This window comes from Helianthus annuus, chromosome 13, assembly GCF_002127325.2.
Source record: "Helianthus annuus cultivar XRQ/B chromosome 13, HanXRQr2.0-SUNRISE, whole genome shotgun sequence".
NCBI lineage: Eukaryota > Viridiplantae > Streptophyta > Magnoliopsida > Asterales > Asteraceae > Helianthus > Helianthus annuus.
This window is the reverse complement of record NC_035445.2, coordinates 110,496,209-110,520,557: the sequence shown is the minus strand read 5'-3', so window position 1 is coordinate 110,520,557 and position 24,349 is coordinate 110,496,209. Positions and strand designations below refer to the sequence as shown.

Sequence of the window (24,349 nt, the reverse complement as noted above, 5' to 3'; positions counted from 1 at the left end):
TGGAAAGCTCTGACCGAACCAGCTATCTTCTTCACCTTTTCTCAGATTTCTCTCAATCCCGGTAAGTTTTCACTCTAATTCTTGTACGTTTTTTTATCATTACTTGATTCTACACCTTTCTATCTTTTAAAACTTGGATTTTAACCGTGAAATCATCAAGATCTAAGTGTTCTTGGGTGATGTCATCATGGTGTTCTTGAAGAACATCATGTTTTGGCCTCATTCCACCATGAATAGCTTAGATCTAACCGATTTACACATAGACAAGTTAAGATCCATCATAGATCTAAACATTTTCATGATGTGAAGGATTGAAAGAAGGATTTCCAACTTTCTTTCAACTCTTTTACACTCAATGCTTTCAAACCGATAGAAACGGAGCTTGCACCGGCTAACTAATCATTCAAATAGATTAAAAGGTTCAAGGTTCGGGTTCTATGAACAAGGTTCACCGATTTCGGGTTAAACTCTAAACCGACATTCCGAATCATTCAAATAGATTAAAAGGTTCAAGCTTGTCGTTTTTGCGCTCACTGCAACCTCTACGGTCATTTCACTGCAAACTGCCGTTATGGTCCCCGTCAAGCCCCAGCTCAAGCTACCGCCAACCAAGCTCTACTCCCCGCTCCTCAAGGCCAACCAGCAGCTCCAGCACCAGCAGTCAATGCTCGAGTCTGCTTTGCATGTGGTGACCCTAACCATTTTGCCAACAGATGCCCGAACAGGGTAGTCAAGCAAGAGCCCCAGCAGCAACAGCAACAACAGCAGCCTCAGCAGCAGCAAGCAGCCCATGCTCGAACTTTCAACATTAATGCCCGCCAGGCCCAGGCGGATAACAATGTGGTTAATGGTACGTTCCTTGTGAATGGTATTTATGCATCATGTTTGTTTGATACTGGAGCCGATAACTGCTTTGTGTCATTTGAATTTGAGAAGCTCCTTAGTCGTAAGCGCTCTTATCTATCCTCGTCATTCGAAGTCGAAGTTTCTACAGGGAGAACTATTGCCGTTAATTCAGTACTCCGTGATTGTACTCTCGAACTCAACAATCACATCTTTCCGATCGACCTTATTCCGATGCAACTTGGAAGTTTTGATGCCATAATCGGCATGGACTTTCTTCGTGAAAACCATGCTGAAGTTGTGTGCTTTGAAAAGATGATTCGATTCTCGCTCGCGAATGGTGATCTCCTATGTGTATACGGTGAAACAACGTCGAAAGGTCTTAAGCTTATGTCATGTATTCAAGCCAGCAAGTATCTTCGCAAGGAATACCGAGCCTTCTTGGCCAACATTGTAGTAGCGGAGAAGGGAAAGAAAAAGAAAGTTGAAGTCAAAGATGTTCCAGTGGTTCGTGAATTTCCTCAGGTGTTCCCTGATGATCTTCCCGGACTACCACCAAGTCGTGATATCGACTTTCGTATCGACCTCATTCCTGGAGCTAACCCCGTTGCCAAAGCCCCTTATCGACTCGCTCCATCCGAAATGCGGGAACTCTCGAACCAACTCCAGGAATTACTCGAAAAAGGCTTTATTCGCCCAAGCACCTCTCCTTGGGGCGCGCCAGTCCTTTTTGTCAAAAAGAAGGATGGATCGTTCCGGATGTGCATCGACTATCGGGAGTTGAATAAGCTAACCATCAAGAACCGATACCCCTTGCCACGAATTGACGATTTGTTTGATCAACTACAAGGTGCAGCATGCTTCTCTAAGATCGATCTGCGTTCAGGATACCATCAGCTGCGGATCCAAGAGGAAGACATTCCTAAAACCGCTTTTCGAACCCGTTATGGCCATTACGAATTTGTTGTCATGCCCTTTGGTTTAACCAACGCACCCGCGGTTTTCATGGATCTGATGAATCGCGTGTGTAAGCCATACCTTGACCGTTTCGTCATCGTGTTCATCGACGATGTCTTGATTTATTCCAAATCGAAAGCCGAACACGCGCAACATCTACGTTTGGTTCTCGAGTTACTCCAGGGGAACCAACTCTATGCCAAATTCTCCAAGTGCGAATTCTGGTTGGAGGAGGTTCAGTTTCTGGGCCACATAGTGAATAGTCGGGGTATCCATGTCGATCCTGCGAAGATCGAAGCTGTCAAAAGCTGGATTACGCCTAAGAACCCGTCAGAAGTTCGTTCTTTTCTCGGACTAGCGGGCTATTATCGACGATTCATCGAAGGATTATCCAAGATCGCTGTGCCGCTTACCGCTCTTACCCATAAGGACAAGCCTTTTGTGTGGGGAAACGCACAAGAGACTGCCTTTCAAACCCTTAAACATATGCTGTGCAACGCACCGATTCTTACACTGCCCGACGGAAGCGACAACTTCATTGTCTACTGTGATGCTTCTAACCTTGGCCTCGGCTGTGTTCTTATGCAGCGAGACAAGGTTATAGCCTACGCATCTCGTCAGCTCAAGATTCACGAGAAGAACTATACGACCCATGACCTCGAGCTAGGCGCGGTTGTCTTTGCATTGAAGATTTGGCGACACTACGTGTATGGCACTAAGTGTACGATCTACACTGATCACAGGAATTTACAACACATCTTTAATCAGAGAGAACTTAATATGCGTCAACGCCGATGGGTAGAACTTCTCAATGATTACGACTGTGAGATTCGTTATCACCCAGGCAAGGCGAATGTGGTTGCCGACGCGCTCAGCAGAAAAAGTTACGTACTAAGTAACCGAAACATCCAAGCCCAGCACAACCTCGAAAGCCTCATCCGAGAAGCTCAACATGCTTGCTTTAACGAGCTTACATTGAAAAGAGAGAGAATCTACCACGATGGAGCTCAGTTAGTAAGTAAATCAGATGGGATATTCTACTATCTGGACCGAATTTGGATCCTTAAGCGGACCAATTTGCGAAAGATTATCATGAACGAAGCCCACAAGTCCCGATATTCTATTCATCCCGGTGCAGACAAGATGTACCAGGACCTGCGTTATAAGTACTGGTGGCCGGGTATGAAAAGGGATATCGCTCTGTACGTTGGAAGCTGTTTAACTTGTGCAAGAGTCAAGGCTGAACATCAAAGACCTTCTGGCTTACTCGAACAACCGCCGATACCTATATGGAAGTGGGAGAGTATAGCTATGGATTTCATAACAAAGCTCCCGCCCACGCCATCAGGTCACGACAGTATTTGGGTCATAGTTGATCGACTAACGAAGTCAGCCCACTTTTTGCCTATACGAGAAGACTACAAGGTGGAGCAACTAGCCCAAATCTACACCGACGAGATCATTCGTAATCATGGTACGCCTCGTGACATCATTTCAGACCGCGACGCTCGGTTCACTTCGTGATTGTGGGAAACGTTTCAAGCGGCCCTCGGTACGCCGCTTAATCTGAGTACTTCATTCCACCCTCAAACTGACGGACAGACTGAAAGAACGATCCGTACTCTTGAAGACATGCTCCGAGCGTGTGTTATAGATTTTGGTGGTAGTTGGAACAAACACCTGCCATTGGTGGAATTCTCGTACAATAACAGCTATCATGCCAGCATCCAAATGGCACCCTTCGAGGCTTTGTATGGTAGAAGATGTCGATCGCCTATTGTGTGGCACGAGATCGGTCACTCGCAACTAACCGGTCCCGAGATTCTACAAGAAACGACTGACAAAATCCACCAGATAAGAGACAACTTGGTAAAAGCTCGGAACAGACAGAAAAGTTACGCCGATAAAAGATGCAAGCCCCTTGAATTTGAAGTTGGTGACTACGTACTCCTAAAGGTATCACCTTGGAAGGGTGTAGTCCGATTCGGCAAGAAAGGGAAACTCGCGCCTCAATATATTGGACCTTTTAGGATTCTGGAAAGAATCGGAAAAGTCGCCTACATACTCGAATTACCGGAGGAACTCAGTAACGTTCACCCGACTTTCCACGTCTCTAACCTCCGAAAATGCCTCGCTGATCATGATCTAATCGTACCACTCGACGATATTCAGGTCAACGAAACGTTACACTTCGTGGAAAAGCCTGTCGAAATCATGGATCGCCAAACCAAGCAGCTCAGGCGCTCTCGCATCCCGATCGTGAAGGTCCGATGGGAAGGCAAACGAGGCGCGGAGTTCACTTGGTAACTCGAAAGTGACATGAAGGCCAAGTACCCGCAGTTGTTTAAATAAATAGATCTGAAGCATCAAATTGGTAAATCACGGTGTCGTGTAGCCTTCGAGCCTAATTTCGGGACGAAATTCCCTAAACAAGGGGAGGTTGTAACACCCCGTGTTTTCGAATGACAAAGTCAAAGTCAAAGTCCAAGTCAACTTTGACTTTCTTTGACTATAGATAGTCGATTTTGTGTTTTAGTTGTTTTATGTGGAGTAAGTGTTGTAATCAGCAAGAATCGAAGTAATCGAATGTATTTTAACGCGAACCGATCTACGACTGTGAATGATAGGAAGTAACAATGCGACAAAGATAACCAATCAGTAATCAAATCGATCTAACAATCAATCGAACTCGAGACTCGAATTATGCGAATTTTGGTATTATTATACGTGTGTGTGTGCCTTATGTGTTACTTGTGGGTGCTTACTTTATGTTTGGTGTGGTATTCAAGCAAATCAATCGAAAATGGAATCGAAACTCGAAAAGCAATCGAACTCAATCGAAACCGACATCGAAACATGACTTATAGAAGATTGTATGTTAGATATAGTGGTTGGGATTAAAAGTAATTTGACTATGAATTTTATCATATCCGTATCATCGTCCATCGAAATCGAAACGTCAAAAATCGTCGCAAAATACTCGAAGTGCGTGGCGGATCGAACAGGAAGCATCCTGATCGAACAGGCCAGCCGATCGGCTAGCATCTTGCCAGCCGATCGAGCAGCCCACTCGATCGGAGCTCCCAGCCGATCGGCTGCCACTTTCCTCTTTTGGAAGCCTATAAATAGGGCTGTCATTGTCATACTTTCCATTTTTGGAAAGCTCTGACCGAACCCGCTATCTTCTTCACCTTTTCTCAGATTTCTCTCAATCCCGGTAAGTTTTCACTCTAATTCTTGTACGTTTTTGATCATTACTTGATTCTACACCTTTCTATCTTTTAAAACTTGGATTTTAACCGTGAAATCATCAAGATCTAAGTGTTCTTGGGTGATGTCATCATGGTGTTCTTGAAGAACACCATGTTTTGGCCTCATTCCACCATGAATAGCTTAGATCTAACCGATTTACACATAGACAAGTTAAGATCCATCATAGATCTAAACATTTTCATGATGTGAAGGATTGAAAGAAGGATTTCCAACTTTCTTTCAACTCTTTTACACTCAATGCTTTCAAACCGATAGAAACGGAGCTTGCACCGGCTAACTAATCATTCAAATAGATTAAAAGGTTCAAGGTTCGGGTTCTATGAACAAGGTTCACCGATTTCGGGTTAAACTCTAAACCGACATTCCGAACCGTTCACCGGCCGGACTTGGGTGATTCCTGTTCGAGCTAAGGGAACAAGTAGGAACGAAGGTTATCATAGTTCAACACGTTGTCAAGATACTTTGAAAGAATGACAAATAAAAAAACAGCCAAGTGTTAGACGAAAGGCCGACCAGGTCAGAAATGCTGGCCGAACGGCTAGGCTGTTCGAACAGCCCAGCCGATCGGACATGCCAGCCGATCGACCGGGCCAGCCGATCGGCTAGCACATGGTCCCACACTTCCAAACTTTTGAAGTATAGTATTGACGAGGTAATGTTCAATCGACTAGGTCACTCGATTGGTAAACATTACTGTTCGAATCATGAGATACTATGCTTCAACACTTAATCGTTTTCACAACTCGTTCGTAGTAGAGAATGTCAGCCGATCGAACAGACTGTTCGATCGAGTGACATTCAGTGGAGGACCACTCCTGAAGTTCCTAGCCGATCGAGTAAGCTAGCCGATCGAGTGAGCTAGCCGATCGAGCGAACCGCTCGATCGACCGACTTGAAAGGTAGGAACACTTCAGTGTTCTCAAATGCTGCAACGAAAACTTCAAAAGTTCAAATCCTCAAACACAAACACACCAGAGGAAGAAACAATCCACTCGAATGGTCCAGCCGATCGAGCCAACCGGCCGATCGAACAGGACTACCCAATCGGATATACCAGCCGATCGAACAGGCCGTCCGATCGAACCTGCCGTTCGATCGACCAGCCCATTCGATCTATCCATACTTGTTTACTTTTCCGCGTTACTTATCGTTATGCTATCGAACTATTCAGGCTAATCTTACCCTCAGCGCTCCCTTCAATCCACAATCAATCGCTGCGAGTATACTCGATCCCTTTTTGCTTTTAGCACTTTTGGGTGTTACATACGTTACCTATCAAATCACAATCAAACACAACTATCTGAACGCTGACCATTTGCATGTGCTACTTGATTAAATGTATGCTGTTTATTATGTTTACACGTGGAATGCTATCTACCTGCCTTAGCAACATAGTACTATAGTTTGGACTCAGCACCCGTTCACACGGGGGTTGTTAAGGACAAATACTTGCATGGATTACGGTGGTAATCATGTATTGCGAACCGTCTCGGACGGTCAACCCGCAGTCGTTGGTATCGATGGTCCCATGTCGATAATTAACATGCATCGTTTTCCTCTGCGTACGTGCCTGGTTATGCGTAAACTATTCGAACTCTATATGCTATTACTAAACTTGTGTGCTCACCTTTACATTTTATGTATTGACTTTATCTTAACGTATGTGACAGGTGTTTAAGGTGTTAGCTTGCTAGGAAAGCGAGGCAATAATAAAGCTTTAGAGCCAATCTAGCAGTTGTAGGTCGTAGCCTACCTAGGGGTCTCTAGGAGCGAATAAACTATAGCCATGGAGCCGTTGGAGTTGTTCGATCAAGCATCTATGGCATTAGTTGTCTGTAGATCTTGTCCGGATGAGTCTTAATGACTCTGGGCAGTACTTTTAAACATTTGGCTTGTAATAAATTGAATCTGAGTTGTCGAAACAGTACTATTTGTTTAGTTGTATTCTATGATAACTTGTTTATTTATTTGGGATACGGTATGGGACGTATCACTTAACTGAATTTGTAATAATAGTTGTTGTGGAAACTTCTGGATAATCTGTTTCGCTTAGTGCCGCGCCCCGATGATTCCGCCATCGGTTGGGGTGTGACAACATTCGACAATCGAAACATGCGAGTTTTTTTGACATTCGACAGCGTACGTAAAAAACTTTTTATGTGGGTTTTTTACGGGTGGTGTAAATAAAATAACTTTTTTTTGTGATAGGAAAACTTTTTATGTGGGTTTTTTACGTGACTTTTATTTTTTTTTTACAATTGGGGCGTAAAAAAATTTCAATTCGGGTGGGGGTAAAAAAAATTACAACCGGGGTGTAAAAAGAATCTGGTGTAAAATTTATGTTTGGTGTTAAAATTGTATTGCTACACTGGAAATACGAACAAGTTTGTATCAAATTTTTAATTTCATTTTAATAAAAAAAATCAGTGGGTTATATTCTTTTGTAAACACATTTTTTGATTTGATTTGTATGAAAGAGGATAGAGACAAAAGACTTTTGATTTGATTTGATGATAGCAATTGACCAGATTACACTTATCACAATAAAATATTAATAAGCAAACAAGACAAAAAGAATTTGGCAGGTGTTTTATTTACTTTTAATCTCAACCATTAAAGACAAATGATTAATGGTGGAAAAGAGGTTTTTACGGTTCTCGTAACTGGTGGTGGTTTTCATTTTAACCCATCCATCCACACACATATATATATATATAGAGAGAGAGAGACACACCTATATATACACACACATATATAAATTAAATTTATCGGTTTATATACACCACTCTATTAAATTTTGATCAATTATATACAAATGTACAACTATATCCATACACACTTGCTCAATCACACCAACAAAAAAAATTAACACCAAATTTAAAGGTTAAACCCTTAAGTGCTAAACGTCATCCGGCTGCTCATCGCTTCAATGTCTCATGTTATTACCATAGGTCGATCGTCACCTGCTCTCAACGTCATTGTTGGTGCAATATGATCATCGCCTCATCGGCCACAGCATTGTTATTCATAAGAAAAATATTATGCAATGAAATATGTCTGTTTTTAAATATATAAAAACTTGAGACCCAACATTGTCACTATCTCTCTCAGCAAATTTAAATTGGGTAACACAGTTGTTAAAATCGCTCGAATTTTGCTCGATGCTTGCTCGGAATATTCACTGCTTGGAATTGCTCGTTTGATTTGAGGCTCGCTTTCAAATGAGCTGCTCCGCTCGGTTCGGTTTGTAAACGAGGAAACACGAGCAAAGATCTGCTTGGCTCGGCTCGTGAACAATCCTATGTGTAAAACTTATAATACGCTAAAGAGCAAAAAATGATGATATATTATCAAAATATGGTTTGGTTTGGTTTGGATTTTGGTCAATTTTGGATATCATCGAACCCAAAGCTTTAGAGTTTGAAAAAAAAATCCATAACCGATGACTTATTTTCTGAAAATAGTTTAGTTTCGGTTTTAATGTTTTAGTTTTCTTCACTACTTAATTTTGTAACTTTTTAAAGAGCTATAAAAGGTAATTTTTATTTTTATTTATATATAATAAATTACGTCAGAAATCGAAAACTATTTACAGTAAACTTCCGTTTTGCTCCCTGTGGTTTGGTCACTTTAACGGTTTTGCTTCAAACCTTTAAAAATAGCCATTTTACTCCCTGATGTTTCGGTTTTTTTGCTAGTTTGCTCCCCGCCTCTAACTCCATTCAAATTGTTTGTTTTTCCATTTTGCTCCTCGCAGGGAGCAAACTGGCAACAAAACCAAAATATCAGGGAGTAAAATGGCTAATTTTAAAGGTTTGGGCCAAAACTGTTAAAGTGACCAAACCACAGGAAGCAAAACGGAAGTTTACTCAACTATTTATGTTGTGCTTTAGACTTATTCAAAACAAAATTTGAAAGTGCTTTAGCCTTATTCAAAACAACATTTAAAAAAAAAATACTTGATGGACTGCATTATAGGTATGTCGATCAAAACCATATGTATAGTTTATGTCTATGGTCGTTGGAACTTCTATATCACAATAGCACATGCTTTGTTTAAATATCAATATAAACAAACAAACAAGGACCAGAAATATGAGCATCAAACAAACGTGAAGACAAGATTAGCTACAAGCCTAAAATACACAAATAGTAAATGTATTTATTAGAGCAATCCTATTATAATAAATGTTTCTAAAAGAATGTAATATATTAGGGTGGAAGAGGCACCATTAGTGACTCTTTTGGTGAATGATGTTTTCCGCATGGTGAGGGGCCGTCACCCTCAAATCGTGAGCGGTGAGTGGTCAGTAATGTGGGAAGAGAAGAGAGAGGCGGTTAATGGTGGACCCCAACTCATTTCAACCAATCATACTTAAAAAAATTGTTTATCACTCTCCTTGTGTTTGATCACCCCTAGTGATTGAGTGCAACATAAAGAGTGAAGAGGGGAATTGACATGATATGAGATTATTGGGTAGTGAAAGATAGTTAACTTTATACTTTTTATATACAAATTATGTATATTTTTACAAAATTAGATAAATATATAGTTAACTTTATACTTTATACTTTTATACTTTTAAAAGTTAAAATACCCAAACTTAGTTAAACCTAACCCACTGTCTCTTTCATTACACCATCTGGTTCATTACACGGCGCACAAGAAAGAAGCCGCAACCCCAATTTTGTTTCCAATTTGGTTCCAAACGAGGTAAGAACTCGTTCCATTAGATCGATTCAGTCCAATTTTGACCGATTAGGTGCGATTTTTGACTGATTTTGTCTAATTTTGACCACTGCCGTCTAGTTTGACCGATTACCAAAATCCAGGCAGCAGACCTCCGATGACCGTTTAATCTTCGCCTAGGCACGATTTCTGCAGCACACTGCTTATAATATAGTACATATAATTATCAGAGCTTTTACCAAACCAAAACAAAACGAAATCGTGAATTTTCGGTTTTACATAGTATTTCCATTCATCATTTAAAAATTTAATTTTCTTTGTAATTGTAGATCATTCAATTGTGGTGCATCGAGCTTGGAGAACACCGAAGCCTCTCTCGACATCTTCTCTTTTTGACTCATTTTGTTTATTTTCCAACATCTTTGGATTTTGTGAAATATGTAATATTTTTTTCGCAGTGATATACCATTATCACTTTTTTTTTTTTTTTTTTCTCTCATTTACTTATTTTTTTATGCAAACTAGGGGTGGTAAAATGGGGGGTTGGGCAGGTTTGGATAACGGGTTAGGATGAGTATGAGTTAGGATGAGTTTATTAAGAAATGAGTTAGGATAAGTTTAGATCAAGATGAATGGATTTAGGCATGATAGGCTAAAAATATAAATAAACAAAAAAATTAAAAAATAAAAAAAAAATAAAAAATAAAAAAAATAATAACATCATAAAAATTTAAAAATTTTAAAATGTTTTGCTGATGCTAAACGATTCAATTTAAGGGGCTGTTTGTTTGCTTCTGAATGCATCTGAATGGAATCAACCTCTGAATCGGTCAGAGGTTAAACTTGTTTGGTTCAATAAAACAAAACATCTGAATGGCTGAATATGGCTCTGAATGGGTCAGATTTAAAACAACGCTGAATGGATCTGAATGAAAAACAAGACACATCTACCCCTGTCGTTTGCGAAGACGCGGATTTTCGAAGGGGTTGTTTCTCCACAGCAGCTAAGGGGCTGTTTCTCCACAGCAGCTCCTTCTCCACCCACCCGTTGCCCCTCCTCCACCTTGCCTCCCCTCCAATTCGCCCCATCATCTCCGTCAACACCTCCGCTGCCCACCTCCACAATCGAAACTCAAATTTTCATCGTCAGACTCGTTCTTCAATTCAGGTTATATACTATTACATTTCAACTCAAATCATTTAATTACCTATCAGTTGATGATGAACTCAGATCGGTGGTGGGTGTTGATGTTGAACTCAGATCGGTGGTGGGTGTTGATGATGATGATGATGGCGGTGGCGGAGATGATGATGATGATGGCGACGATTGAGGCGATTGACGATGATGGCGGTGGCGGAGAACTCAGCTCTGGCGATTGACGATGATGGCGGTGGCGGAGATGATGTTGATGATGATGATGATGGCGGTGGCGGTGTTGCAGGTAGGGAGAGAAAGGGGAAGGGGGTGGGGGGGATGATGAATGCTGATGAATGATGATGATGATGATAGGGTTTTATAGAAAAAATTTCTATAATGTGTTTATTTTGTGGGGAGGGGTAAAAATGTCATTTTACACTGTCATTCAGATATGGAACCAAACATCACTTTACTGGTTCAGCACTTACCCATTCAGACCCTCTTACCCATTCAGACCTCTTATTCATTCAACACTTATTGGTTCAGATGTTGCCAAACAGCCCCTAAGTGTTTTTTTCAATTTCTTGTCTCTACCATTGGCATCCCTTGATGAAATGGTCTTCTCAAAGATTGTTTCACCTGTTGTGCGAGACTGCCTTCCAGAGTATTTAAACTCTTCAGTTTAGTTTTCACGAACGCCGAGGCTCCGTCTAGAATCTTTTCCCATCTCAATCTCAATTGTGCAGATTCATATAAGCCTAACATACCCCTCACATCATTGGTTATAGATTCCTTGAATGTATTCGAGTCGTCGTTCTTGAATTTCTTAAACACATCTGTACGTCCACAAATTAATATAAAAGATTGTATCACTTATGTCATGAAAAACAGAAGAGATGTGTAAGTTATTTTTATCTTTAAGAAATTGAAAAAAAAATTAAAATGTTCTTGTTGCTGCTGAACGATTCTGATTCAGACAAAAAGGGGTGAATTGTCACTTGCGATTCAGTGGTTAGCGTTACCCATGTCACACCCCCAAAATACACCGCGAGACGTGTGACGTACCAGGATTCAAGCCACCAATCACATTGAACCATTATTTAAATAAAAACATTCGATTCATTTCATAATAAAAATCCAAGTCATAAGTTATAACCAAAGTAAACATTCAGCGGAAGCATAAGATTATTTGTTGTTCAAGTATTTCAAAACAATGTACTAAACCAAGAAAAATATCCAAGAGTTGTGAGCCATGACCACTCCAGCACTCCCAGATAGCAAGTTCCATGTCCAAGAATCTAACGACCTGCAAGCATGCAGACAAGTGTGTCAGACGACGCTGGTGAGTTCAAAGTTTGTTAACGCGTTCTAGTTACCAGATATGAGTATAAGATGATTCAGTGATTTGATGTTGTTATTAACTCGATTACTGTAGATGGCTCTAGATTTATTTTCCCAAACCCCAATGCTCTATCACACATTGGTCAAGTGGTTAAGGTAATTAGTTCACGACCGTCATCCCCGGTACGGTGTGAGGGTGCCAAACCTAATAGCGCTATCAACTAATAACCCCGTTGCCTCCCCGGCAACCAATCGATATATGTAAGGGGACTTAATGATAGAAATGAGTGTAATAACCAATATCCCAATAACCCAACGTTCCTCCCCAGAACGATTACCAGATGTCCCTCACCGAGACGCATGCTTGGGAAAAGAGCAGTGAACTCACATTGGTTTGCTCGGTTTGTTAAGTTACCCGTTTCCAAGTTAATCAACCAACCCTACCGTGGTTAACAATACTTATCAGTCTCATAATCACCCAAGTCATATGTTTTACACAGGTTACATTCATCACAAGGTTATAGTGCAACACGTAGCATGCATATCATCATTAATATGTAACAAAGATCGTGTGCATACACAGGTATCTATCATCATCATTACAAACACTTACTTTTCAATTCATTGACTTACACGACGAAACATAGAACGAAGTGTACAACATAGTTTAACATAGAACTCCTTCTAAACACAATGTACCAGAACATGATACCTAAGTGTATTACTAATTGATGATGATAATAATAATAATAATAATAATAATAATAATAATAATAATAATAATAATAATAATAATAACCCTTCCTATGTATGTATTTATTTTAAAGTTATATATAAGAGTAAACCGCCAAAATAGTCATTAAGGTTTGGTCATTTTTGCCAATTTAGTTCAAAACTCAAACTTTTTGAATTTGGATCCTTGTGGTTTTAATTTTGTTATCATTTTCATCTAAAAGCAAAATCTGGTCAGATTTTTCAGTTAAGATTAAACTTTTTTTGTCTTTTTTCTCTTTTTTAATAAAGGATAAATTAATCAGATTTTTTTAATTTGTTATAATAAAACGTTAAAAAGACCATTTTGTCATTTATTAAAAGAGAGAAAAAAGACAAAAAAAAAACTGGATATTAATTGAAAAATCTGACTAGATTTTGATTTTGGATGAAAATGACAACAAAATTAAACAATTGCCACCGGTCTTCATATAAATTACCATAGATTTAAAAGATTCGAGTTTTGTACTATAGTGGCAAAAATGACCAAACCTCAAATACCATTTTGACGGTTTACTCTATATATAAATTAAACAATTGTCACCGGTCTTCATTGGCCGGCCTATACATAATTAAGCGGCTCACAAGGGCTCACCCGAACCAGCGGTACATGGGTCATAGTTCAGAACGGTCGGTCCGGTCCTAATCCTATGATGTGTATAGTCTATCATTTAAACTTTAAAGGCTTTTTCCCCATCAAACGAGCCCCACAAAAGGAAGTGTACTTGTCAAGTGGAAAGCGACCTTGACCACATTATTGGTGAAATTTGGATCAACTTTCTTGGACATATAGATTGAGAAACTATAAGCTACCTGTCTTTATGAGTGATCCTTTCGACCACTTTTTTTTTTCAAGATCACAAGCTTTCTTTTCTTCAAGCAATGGAAGGGCACCTGGTTTGTGGTGCAACTCAAACAATTGGTTTACTTGCATTCATTTACTTGCTTTACACACAATCTTTTGGATTCGACCCGGTTAAATTTCACTCCGGTGTGTTTTACATTTTGGGTTATATGTCTCCTTTTAGTATATGGGATGTTGAAATTAATAAATCTACTTTGTGTTTTGTATATCTTGTAGGCAGAAGAGACTTGGTGAAGAATGCTACAATGGAAGAAGTTGGTGGTTTAGAAGACAACTTGCAACCACTATTCAAATCATTCATAGGTTTGTTCCCATTCTTGCTCTTTGTCACGCATTTAGACACCGCCAAAAACTGTAATTGGCGAACCAAGTCTTGTTAATCATGGTAGTTGCGACATCTCGTTTTTTTTTTTTTCTGGGTCAGTTTTTCGCTGCTTGAAAGTCTCTTAACTTAATGCTCGAGTTTTCAGTTTCTGTTAAGTCACATAAATAATTATAACTTGTTTGAACCAGAAATACTAATTAAGCGTTACAATGATACAAATAGTTAACATAACTACGTAAAGGTAACACATTGTTCAATAACCATTTAGAGAAATACAAGTGAAATACTTAATCAAATTTAGTACTCATCTTTTTAATTTTTACTTTATTTTCAAATGGAACATGTATAAATTGATTTTATTTTAAAATACAACAGAAACAAGCATATCCAGTAAATCTTACACATAGCAAAATTATTTGTAGAGTCTGGGAGGGTGAGATATAGGCAAACTTTACCTCAATCCATAGGAGTAGAGAGACTGTTTCTAGAGAGAACCCCCGACTCCAAGCAAAAAGTAGTAGACAACAAGCAAAACTAAATATAAAAATAGAGAGCTACCAATAACAAAATAAGTAGTGAAAGAGTAACATAGTAAATCTAGGACAAATATAGCATAATACGCAAGATAAAGACATGCAAAGTCACATAACAAAACTAAGACTGTTTGTTTTAAATAAGTTATCTTGTGACGGTAGTATAGGTTACATAAATTTAAAAATGCGAGGGTAGTTAACCCTCCACCCTATATACTAGGTCCGTTCATGCTAATCGATCCTTACAGTTATTTACTGTTTACGACATAAAAGGAATTTCAACGCACGCATGGACATGGCCGTTTCAATGTTTTTGGACGCCCTAAGCGAAGTCCAAAGTCGGGGCCTTTGAGAGACTTGAACCTAAAAAAATATCAAACAACAATAGCAAATTGCAATGTCAAGTCGTAAAATCGTGAATATCAAATCACAAAATTGTTTTTTATGGTGATTGATCAATCGCAAATCGCACCATCGGTAGCAATCGATTACCCATAGTTTCTCCCTCATCGGCAGAGGATGCATAATTACGCTCAAGAAAAAAAAGGACTTTGAAGCTTAATGATTCAAGAAAAAAAAATTGGCCAATAATCCTTCAAGTTTTGGGTGTAGACTATTTATTTATTTGTTTGGGTCATTATGTGTTTATTCATTTAGGCCAAATACACATATTCACATGTAATATATGAAAAAAATTAAAATAAATTGAAGGCTCCTATTTTTGGTGATCCTAAACCATCACCTAGAATGCTAAGCCTATCAATCCGTCTCTGTGCATGGATATATTCTAAGCTTCCCTATTGTCCATGGCCATCATCACAACTTACTGTTGCCACCACCGACACTACCACCACAGTTTAGATTGTGATTTTGTTAATATACGTGATATGATTAATGATCACCATTTCGTGGCAACGAAAACGACGATTAATTAAATTAACCAATTATTTGGACAATAATTCTGAAAGAGAAACACTTCCCACCAAGTTAATGGCCTGTGTGGGGTATTATTTTATATTTAATGGGTAAGAATCTAAAGTTGATTTGTTTTTTGCACAAGTAAATATTGCGAGTACCAAAACTACGCAACATTGTTTGAGAATATAATATAACTATGTTAGAACCCCGTGTATTACACGGGTTGAATAAATGTAATTTTATATGTTAAATAATATAAAATTATATCTTTATGAACCCTGTATATTGTACGGGTTAAATAAATGTAATTTTCTAAATCAAATAATAAAAAAGTTATATCTTTAAAAACCATGTGTATTACACAGATTAAATAAATGTCATTTTGTATACTAAATACTAAAAATGTTGTATCTTTAAAATACTCGTATATAATCTGGTTGAATAAATCTACCAAATAATAAAAAATTGCATCCTTAAAAACCCCGTATATTACACGTGTTGAATAGATCTAAAAAAGAATTATATCTTTAAAAATCATGTGTATTACACAGATTAAATAAATGTAATTTTGTATATTAAATACTACAAACGTCGCATCTTTAAAAAACCCGTGTATAGTCGTGTTGAAAAATCTACCAAATAATAAAAAAATTAAATCCTAAATAAATGTAATAGATTAAATAAATGTCATTTTATATACTAAATACTAAAAACGTCGTATCTTTAACATACCCGTGTATAATCTGATTGAATAAATCTACCAAATAATAAAAAATTGCATCCTTAAAACCCCGTATATTACACGTGTTGAATATATCTAAAAAAGAATTATATCTTTAAAAATCATGTGTATTACACAGATTAAATAAATGTAACTTTGTATATTAAATACTAAAAACGTCGCATCTTTAAAAAACCCGTGTATAGTCGGGTTGAAAAATCTACCAAATAATAAAAAAATTATATCCTAAATAAATGTAATTTTGTATATTAAATACTAAAAACGTCGTATCTTTAAAAAACCCGTGTATAGTCGGGTTGAAAGATCTACCAAATAATAAAAAAATTATATCCTTAAAAACCTCACGTTTTACACGAGTTAAATAAATATAATTTTGTATATCAAATAATAAAAAAAGTCATATTATTAATAAATTAGGATAACATTTAATATTAATTTATTATTTATATATTTAATATAGGACAAGTAGATAAGAGAGGTATTTGTTTTAAAAATATTAAATTAATAATTTAGATTTGAGGATAATATTTTATTAAAGTATGATAAGATTTAATATTAATTTATTATTTTTTTAGTTAATATAAGATAAATATAGATTTGAGGATACATTCGATGAATTACAGGTGTTCAAAAGTTGGTTTCTTTTATTATAGTAGTTAGATTTACAAAAAAATGTTGGTGTATATAAGATATTCTAAATTTATGCTTTAATATATTAAAGTTACTATACGTTAGATCTGATAAAAGTTTTTATATACAACATGTATAACATGTTATTATTCAAAAACTTAGTATAGTAACAACATGATTTAAAAACTATTATTATTATTATTATTATTATTATTATTATTATTATTATTAAAATGACAACTTATTAGCTTTTTTTTTTTTTTTTTTTTTTGAACGGCCAACGAATCCTCCAAATGGGTTACTGGCGAAATTCACCACATCGGGATACACTCGCCTTCCGAACCGGGGAAAACCCTCACCTAGGGCCGAAGCCTGTGAACACTCGCCCGAAGGCACGACAGTGCGGTGAGGTAAAACCCGCTCAGTTCAAGGATCGAACTAGCGATCGCCGCCTACTCGCCTAGTCTCCCATCATCACCAGGTGCCGCAGAAACTAAATGCTAGGGGCAGGAATTGAACTTGGGTCACTTGGAACACAAGATCTCTCCCTTACCACTCCACCACTAGCTCATTGGCGACAACTTATTAGCTAAAGGTGGTTTTTGATATTACTGTTTTTGGCCATAACTTTTTGTGGTTTTTGCTTTTGACGAACACACCTATTTTAGTTAGTTTTTTTTTTTTTTTTCAAAATTTAATAAGTTGAACGATATTAATATTTTATTATTATATTCTTATTGAAATTACTTTTAAGCATATTTTATTTATATTTATAAATATCTCAGTATGCTGTTACGGCGTTCTTATTTTTAATTAAATTTCTATGAAATTTCACTCAAAACCAATATACAAATAATAATATACAAGTGATCGAAACACAAACTTGTATGTCATTAAAGCTGTCTCACGGTTTAGTTTTTTTTATATAAATAATATAGCGTTGCGACGTGCTTGCTTTTATTAATCATGTTTTGATAAAAATTGATTTTTTAATTCTTTATCGTGATGAACCGAATCGATAACGTTCGGTGTCATCACGAACGAAATCGATTCTAACCGAATAACATTAGTACCCATATCGATATTATCCAAACCGGTACCGGTATTTGTTTTAGTGGTTTTGATCGTTATAAAACATGTGTAGATTTCATCTTGGGCGCATCTTTTTCGATTGTTATACCAAGTGTTAATATCGTACATACGTTGTAATAAACCAAAACGATACTTACCAAATGTCCGCTGCAACACGCAATGAATCCCCCTTATTATTATTTAAAAAAAATCATTTCTGGACCACCATTTTTTATCAAACTATGACACATTTAAAAAATGTGAATTTAGTTTAGATACCATGTCTCTTTCCTTTCAACCTTGAAAATTACACATAATCAATAGTTTTTGTCTAGTTAAATTAGACTCCAAATAATCAAACTAGCATCCCATACGTATTTCTTTGTATTCGTGTGACCTATACGAATTTTTTCTTTTTTTGCACTCGGTACATGCATGATGCATCCCAATGGTTACATGTTCACGAGACCTTGGGAAAATGAGACGTGCCCGCTACTTTACAAATATACTAGCACGTTGTATATTAGTAATTTCATATAGAATAATAGTTTTAATTATAAACTAAGTAAATAATTTTCAAACACCTTTTCCACCAATGACAAAAAATATACATCGGTCACTTATTAACAATTCATACAATTTTACATAGAGCTTGTGGTTACTTATATAAAGCCCAACGACACATTTTAGTTAGTATAAGATAAACATCTATACATACTTAATTCACTTAAATATATGAATATATTGCCATATTAAAAAAGAGTAAATGCTTAATCGACCATTATTTTTCGAGCCGTTAACTCATTTCATTAGATTTCTCCAAAAATCTCATTTTATATCAGATTTACCATTTTAGACCTTCAACACGTTCAAATCAATACTTATAACTAGTCAAATTGATCTAGTAATTGGTCAAAACCATGTTTAGGTAAATTAAATTGGGCTAGAGATGAGCATTTGATATCGGGTATCGATAATCACTTTCTTTATTTTTCAGTATTGATACCGCTATTTATGGGTAAAACACCGGTAAATATAGATACCCGTATCGAACCGGTATATTCGGTACCGATACCCACTTTTCCCGTTTTTCGGTATCAGTAACGGTTCGATACCAAACAGGTTTCATGCTCATCCCTAAATTGGGCATCTTAACAATTTTTACCATTTTTTTTTAAATACTCAAACATTCTTTCAAATACATGATTTAATCTTTATAAACAATATATTTCTAGCCCCCATTTTTAAACCATGGAACATACATTACCATAAGAGGGGTAGGGGCGTCCATCACTCACCACTCACTCATCACTCACAACATCCAATCAAGTTCCGCCATGTCATCGAGCTTTATTCTATTACTAGTTGTGGATTTTAGTGGAAATGCCCATCACTCACCACACCCAACAATTTTCCCTCACATTCTCTCTAACATTCAACGGTCAAATTGTTCCAACGTTCACTTTTTTTGATTTTACAACGTGTTAAACAATCCATGCGTTTTAGAATCCACGCGTTATAAAAGGTGGCGGCGACGGTTTTGTTTTGTGATCCACGTGTGGTGGAGGGCTTATCACGGGACACCCCGTCCCCCTAATGACTTCCACAAGCCTTGTGCCACTTCTATTGAGATTATTTCTCTACCTTTACCTTTCCCTTCCCTTTTTCACTTTCCCTTTCCCTTTCCTTTTTGCTTTTCCTTTTGAACATGTCAAAACTACCTTCTTTTTAACTTTGAGAAAAATTTAGTTTAAGAGATTGGCAGAATTGGTCGCCAAACCTCACTTTATTAACAACTTTTTACACCTAAATACCAACTAAGTTACAAGAATTTAAACTCACATAACATTATATGAAGGACAAACACACAATACCACTAAGTCATAGGTCTCTCAACTTGAAACTAAATCCCAAAATTTCACTCATTTGAGATTTACCACCAAGAAATATCTACAAGCCTTCTAGCAAAATATCATACATGTAAAAAAAAACGTTATCAAATCAATAAGATATAATAATATTTACACCTGAACTTCCTTTAAGATACAGCATACTTAAATAACATACAAACTTTCATTAAAACCTTGAACAACGAAACCAATAACAGAAGCAAAACATGGTGAAAATACTTTAACATAAAAAAACAGCTGCCATGAAGATTTCTATGGCTGTCTTTCAGTTGCCAGTAGCCATTGCGACTGATTTGTGACCAAAAAGGACCACAAACGCCTATTTTTCTAGTAATGTTGTACGTCTAATTCGCTTAATAATTTGTTCGCGTTGTTTTACAGGAGATGGTGATCTACAAAAGCTAGAAACCACCGGTTTCGCTTGCGATTCTACCTTCTATTCAAAAGTTTGTGTCGCAAATAACCGCGTAAAGATTGATACCAAAACAATGGAAATATATATGCCTACAAGATTGAATTCAACAAATGACACCAATACATTGGATAAAGAAGAAAATTATAAAGTTGTACAAGTTCGTCCATATGCATGGTCACAATTTGATCTATTGAAAACTGTAACTCCGGTCAAGTTCCTACAACAATCACCACAAGCTTCGGCAAGATATTGTAACTACAACCATACAGTTCCGGCAGTCATTTTCTCTTCCGGAGGCTTCACCGGAAACCTATTTCATGAGTTCAATGAGATCATAATCCCATTATACATCACTTCTCGCGTATTTGAATCACGAGTGCAGTTCATTCTGGTTGATTACAACCCTTCTTTAGTTATGAAATATGAACGCATTTTCTCCAGCTTATCGCGGTACAATGTGATGAATCCAGTGATGAACACGAGTGTTCATTGCTTTGAAGGAGCTGTGGTGGGTCTTAAATTTCATGGGTTTTTAGGTATTAATTCTTCTGAGCTTCCCAAAGGGAACTCCATGATCGAGTTTAAGAAATTCCTCAGATCAGCTTACAGTTTGAAGATCACAAATGTGTCGAATACAGGTAAGGGTTGCCCACCCTCATCCACTTCTAGAATAGGGGAAAATTTCGTATGGAAATTTTTGACAGAAAAAATGCTTTGGAAATTCCTGCACATGATTTCTGACAAAATACTACGTGACAAAATCAACTCAGTTTTTGTAGTAGTGATTTTCGTGAGAAACTTGTTGGAAAATGTTTTCCACAACCGATTTTTTGACGAAATCAGTTTTGTAGGAAAACTGTCGCTAAGTCTGTATGTAGTGGGGCGCTATAACACCCCATTTTTTAATTTTCGCGCCCCGCACACCACGACGGGCGGCGCTATTGGGAATTTTTTTTTTTGGGGGGGGGGGGAGGGAGGCGCCATGCACATAGCGGCATGATGGAGGGAACTTTTAATGGTTTGGCCAATCAAAAGGCTTTAAGGGTTTTTATAATTAATTAATAAAATGAAAATTAATAATTAGGTAATGATAGGTAGGGGCTTTATGATTATGGGCTCTAGTGATATAACGCCCCATAAAGCCCTTGTGTGACGTGGCACGACACGTGTCGTATAATGCCCCACAAGGGGCTTTATGACTACGTATGGCCTAAGGGTGTACACATGATGGTGCACGGTGAGGGTGTTACCGCATGCTAACACCGCCGCCATCCCCATATATCGTGCGACAAAACGTTAAACCCGAGGAGTGTTCACCGAATGGTTTGAATGATTTTTTTTTTGAACGTTGGGCCACTTCAAACAGCTATAATGCCGTTGGTTAAAAAAAGTAATTACATATTACTTTTTAAACCAAACCATTCACAATCCATTTCTCACAAACAAAAAACAATTCAAAACCATATCTCTTCTCATTTTATACTAGAATTTTTCCAAATGGCGGATGCAATACCATTGTTTATTCCACCCGACATTACCGACGATGATATCTCCTCAAGCGATAGTAGTTTAATTTTTTTTTCAAAAATCTCATTGAACAAGCCGAAATAGAAGACACGTGCACATCTAGTAAAAAAAAATATGTCCGTTGTGATCGGGAGAAAGGCCACGAAACCCTTATGGCAAATTATTTTGTCGAAGAGCCGAAATACAATGATGATTTTTTTCGTTATTGGTTTCGTATGTCAAAAATGTTATTTTTAAAAATTGTGAGTAACGTGGAAGTGAATAATCAGTGGTTTCAGGAGGGCATGGACGAGAAAATGAAGAAGAGTTTTTTTTCGTCAAAGCTTTCGTATGTCAAAAAGATTGTTTTTTAATTTAAAATGTAATTTTATTTTGTTTAAAGTATGTTTAAATTATAAATGCATAACTTTTAGAAATAAAAAAACTAGAAACAAAAATAGATTACTCCCCATGAGGGGAGCCCCCTTATGTTTGAGGCAAAATAGAGAGTTTAGAGGGGAGTTAACATGGCATAGTGTGATTGGCTGGGGTGGAGAGGTGATTACTCTCCACGAGAGGAGTACCCCTTATACCCTAAATGCTACATTTCTGACAAACATTGTTGTCGCCCAAAATGACTCAGTTTTCTAGTAGTGATAGTATACCGATAAATAATAATTTCGCTAAAAATGGTTGGAAATTTCCTATGCATTTCCAATGGAGTATGCTTATTTAAAAAAACTATTTTTTCTGTCGGAAAAGAGTGTTTTCTATGCATTTTAAACGAATTTTTGCATGGGTATGCCTGCTTTCTGGTACTAACTCCCTGGGTGTGATTTTACCGGATCCGTTTGTTTGTTAATTATGGTGTACATAGGTTCTACAGCACCGGTGTTGCTTCTTGTGTCTCGTCGGAAAACAAGATCGTTTCTAAATGAAGACGAACTAGTGGACATGATGGAAGAATTAGGGTTCGATGTTGTGGTGGTCAGGAGTCCCAAAAAGATGTCAAATTTGGAAAGATTTGCAAAGCTAGTGAGCACGTGCAGTGTCCTTGTCGGAGCTCACGGTGCCGGACTAACAAACCAAGTGTTTTTGCCAACGGGAGCGGTGGTGGTGCAGGTGGTGCCACTAGGGTTAGAGTGGCCTTCTACGGTTTACTTTGGCGAACCGGCGGTCCGGATGGGATTGCATTATTTGGATTACAAGATTGGACCGGATGAGAGTTCACTTATTGACTTATATGCACATGATGACCCGGTTATTTCGGATCCAGGATCCGTATTTGCAAAAGGGTATTATATTGGAAAGGAAATGTATTTGGATAAGCAGAATATAAGGGTTGATGTAAATAGGTTTAAGGGTACTCTTGTTGAAGCGCTTAGAATTCTTAAACTTACATCTCCTTTAAGCACACGATGATGCTTTTAGATGTTTAGTAATTGTAAGAAAGAACTAAATTGGTTGATAATGTAACGTTTACATGCTATAAATTTGATTTTAGTTTATAAAATTTCACGTTTATTTATGACTCTTCATTACAAATAGATTGATAGCTTTAATTTATGAATGACAACCTTTAGTTATACTTGGTTCTCCCCTATCAAATCGATGAAAGTTTATGACATTAAACTGTTGAGACTGATTGAATGATGGATCCTAAACTTAATATATATTGCAACATATTCATTTTGCAATCGATTCGATTGAAACAGTTCACAAATATGGGGGGCATAATGTAAAATATCGAAGAGAGTAAATCAATCTTCTCATCAAACAACACGAGGTTATCCCATTTGCTTTTAATACTTTTGTTTTCCTTTGGCCAGAGGCTGTGGACCTACTTAGTCGAGTTAAAAGGGTCATGCATAGTAATGTTATGACCCAAGATCTATAGATATAATTTTTTAAAGACTTAGTTTGTTATTCAAAAAGGGGTAGCGACGCAGCTTGTTGCCTTTTTACCCTCTATCTCGATGTAATTTCCATTTGGAAACTCCGTATATATATACGTGTGTGTGTGTGTGTGTATTAATAATAATGACCGAATATATATACAAACTATATTGTCTAACATCCCCCCGCAGTCGAAGCAGAAGATTGCCGAATGCAAAGATTGGATCACAAGTGTGTGAACAACTGTTGAGGCAGAGCTTTGATGAAGATATCAACATATTGACAATTCGTCAGAACATGTAGAACTTGTATAGAACCGATGCGAACCTTTTCCTAAATGAAGTTGATATGAACAGTTTCTAGGTGTTTCGTCCTCTGACCTTGCATCAAATTTTGGGATAAGTATATCACACATATCTTGTTACTATAAACGATTGTTGCATGACACATAGGCACTTAAAGGTCAAGCATTAAGTTTCGTATCCATCTTATTTCGGTTGTCGTGTAGGCCAGCTCTGATATTCA

General features: G+C 37.3%; 1 protein-coding gene across 1 annotated transcript; it reads left to right on the top strand.

Moving 5' to 3' along the window:
- The first annotated feature begins 13,817 nt into the window (after window positions 1-13,817).
- On the top strand, window positions 13,818-23,455 carry LOC110898968 (alpha-1,3-arabinosyltransferase XAT3). The gene is made up of 4 exons (XM_022145826.2): window positions 13,818-14,004; window positions 14,095-14,181; window positions 20,389-21,060; window positions 22,806-23,455. The coding sequence occupies exons 1-4, from the start codon at window positions 13,896-13,898 to the stop codon at window positions 23,348-23,350; spliced, it is 1,413 nt and encodes a 470-aa protein (XP_022001518.1). The 5' UTR covers window positions 13,818-13,895; the 3' UTR covers window positions 23,351-23,455.
- The last annotated feature ends 894 nt before the right edge of the window (window positions 23,456-24,349 follow it).

Bases quoted from the DNA above. Each gene is read 5' to 3' on its own strand.
- LOC110898968 (XM_022145826.2), top strand. From the start codon at position 13,896: ATGGAAGGGCACCTGGTTTGTGGTGCAACTCAAACAATTGGTTTACTT. The intron at 14,005-14,094 runs GTGTGTTTTACA...TATATCTTGTAG, and splicing joins CCCGGTTAAATTTCACTCCG to GCAGAAGAGACTTGGTGAAG. The intron at 21,061-22,805 runs GTAAGGGTTGCC...TGGTGTACATAG, and splicing joins CACAAATGTGTCGAATACAG to GTTCTACAGCACCGGTGTTG.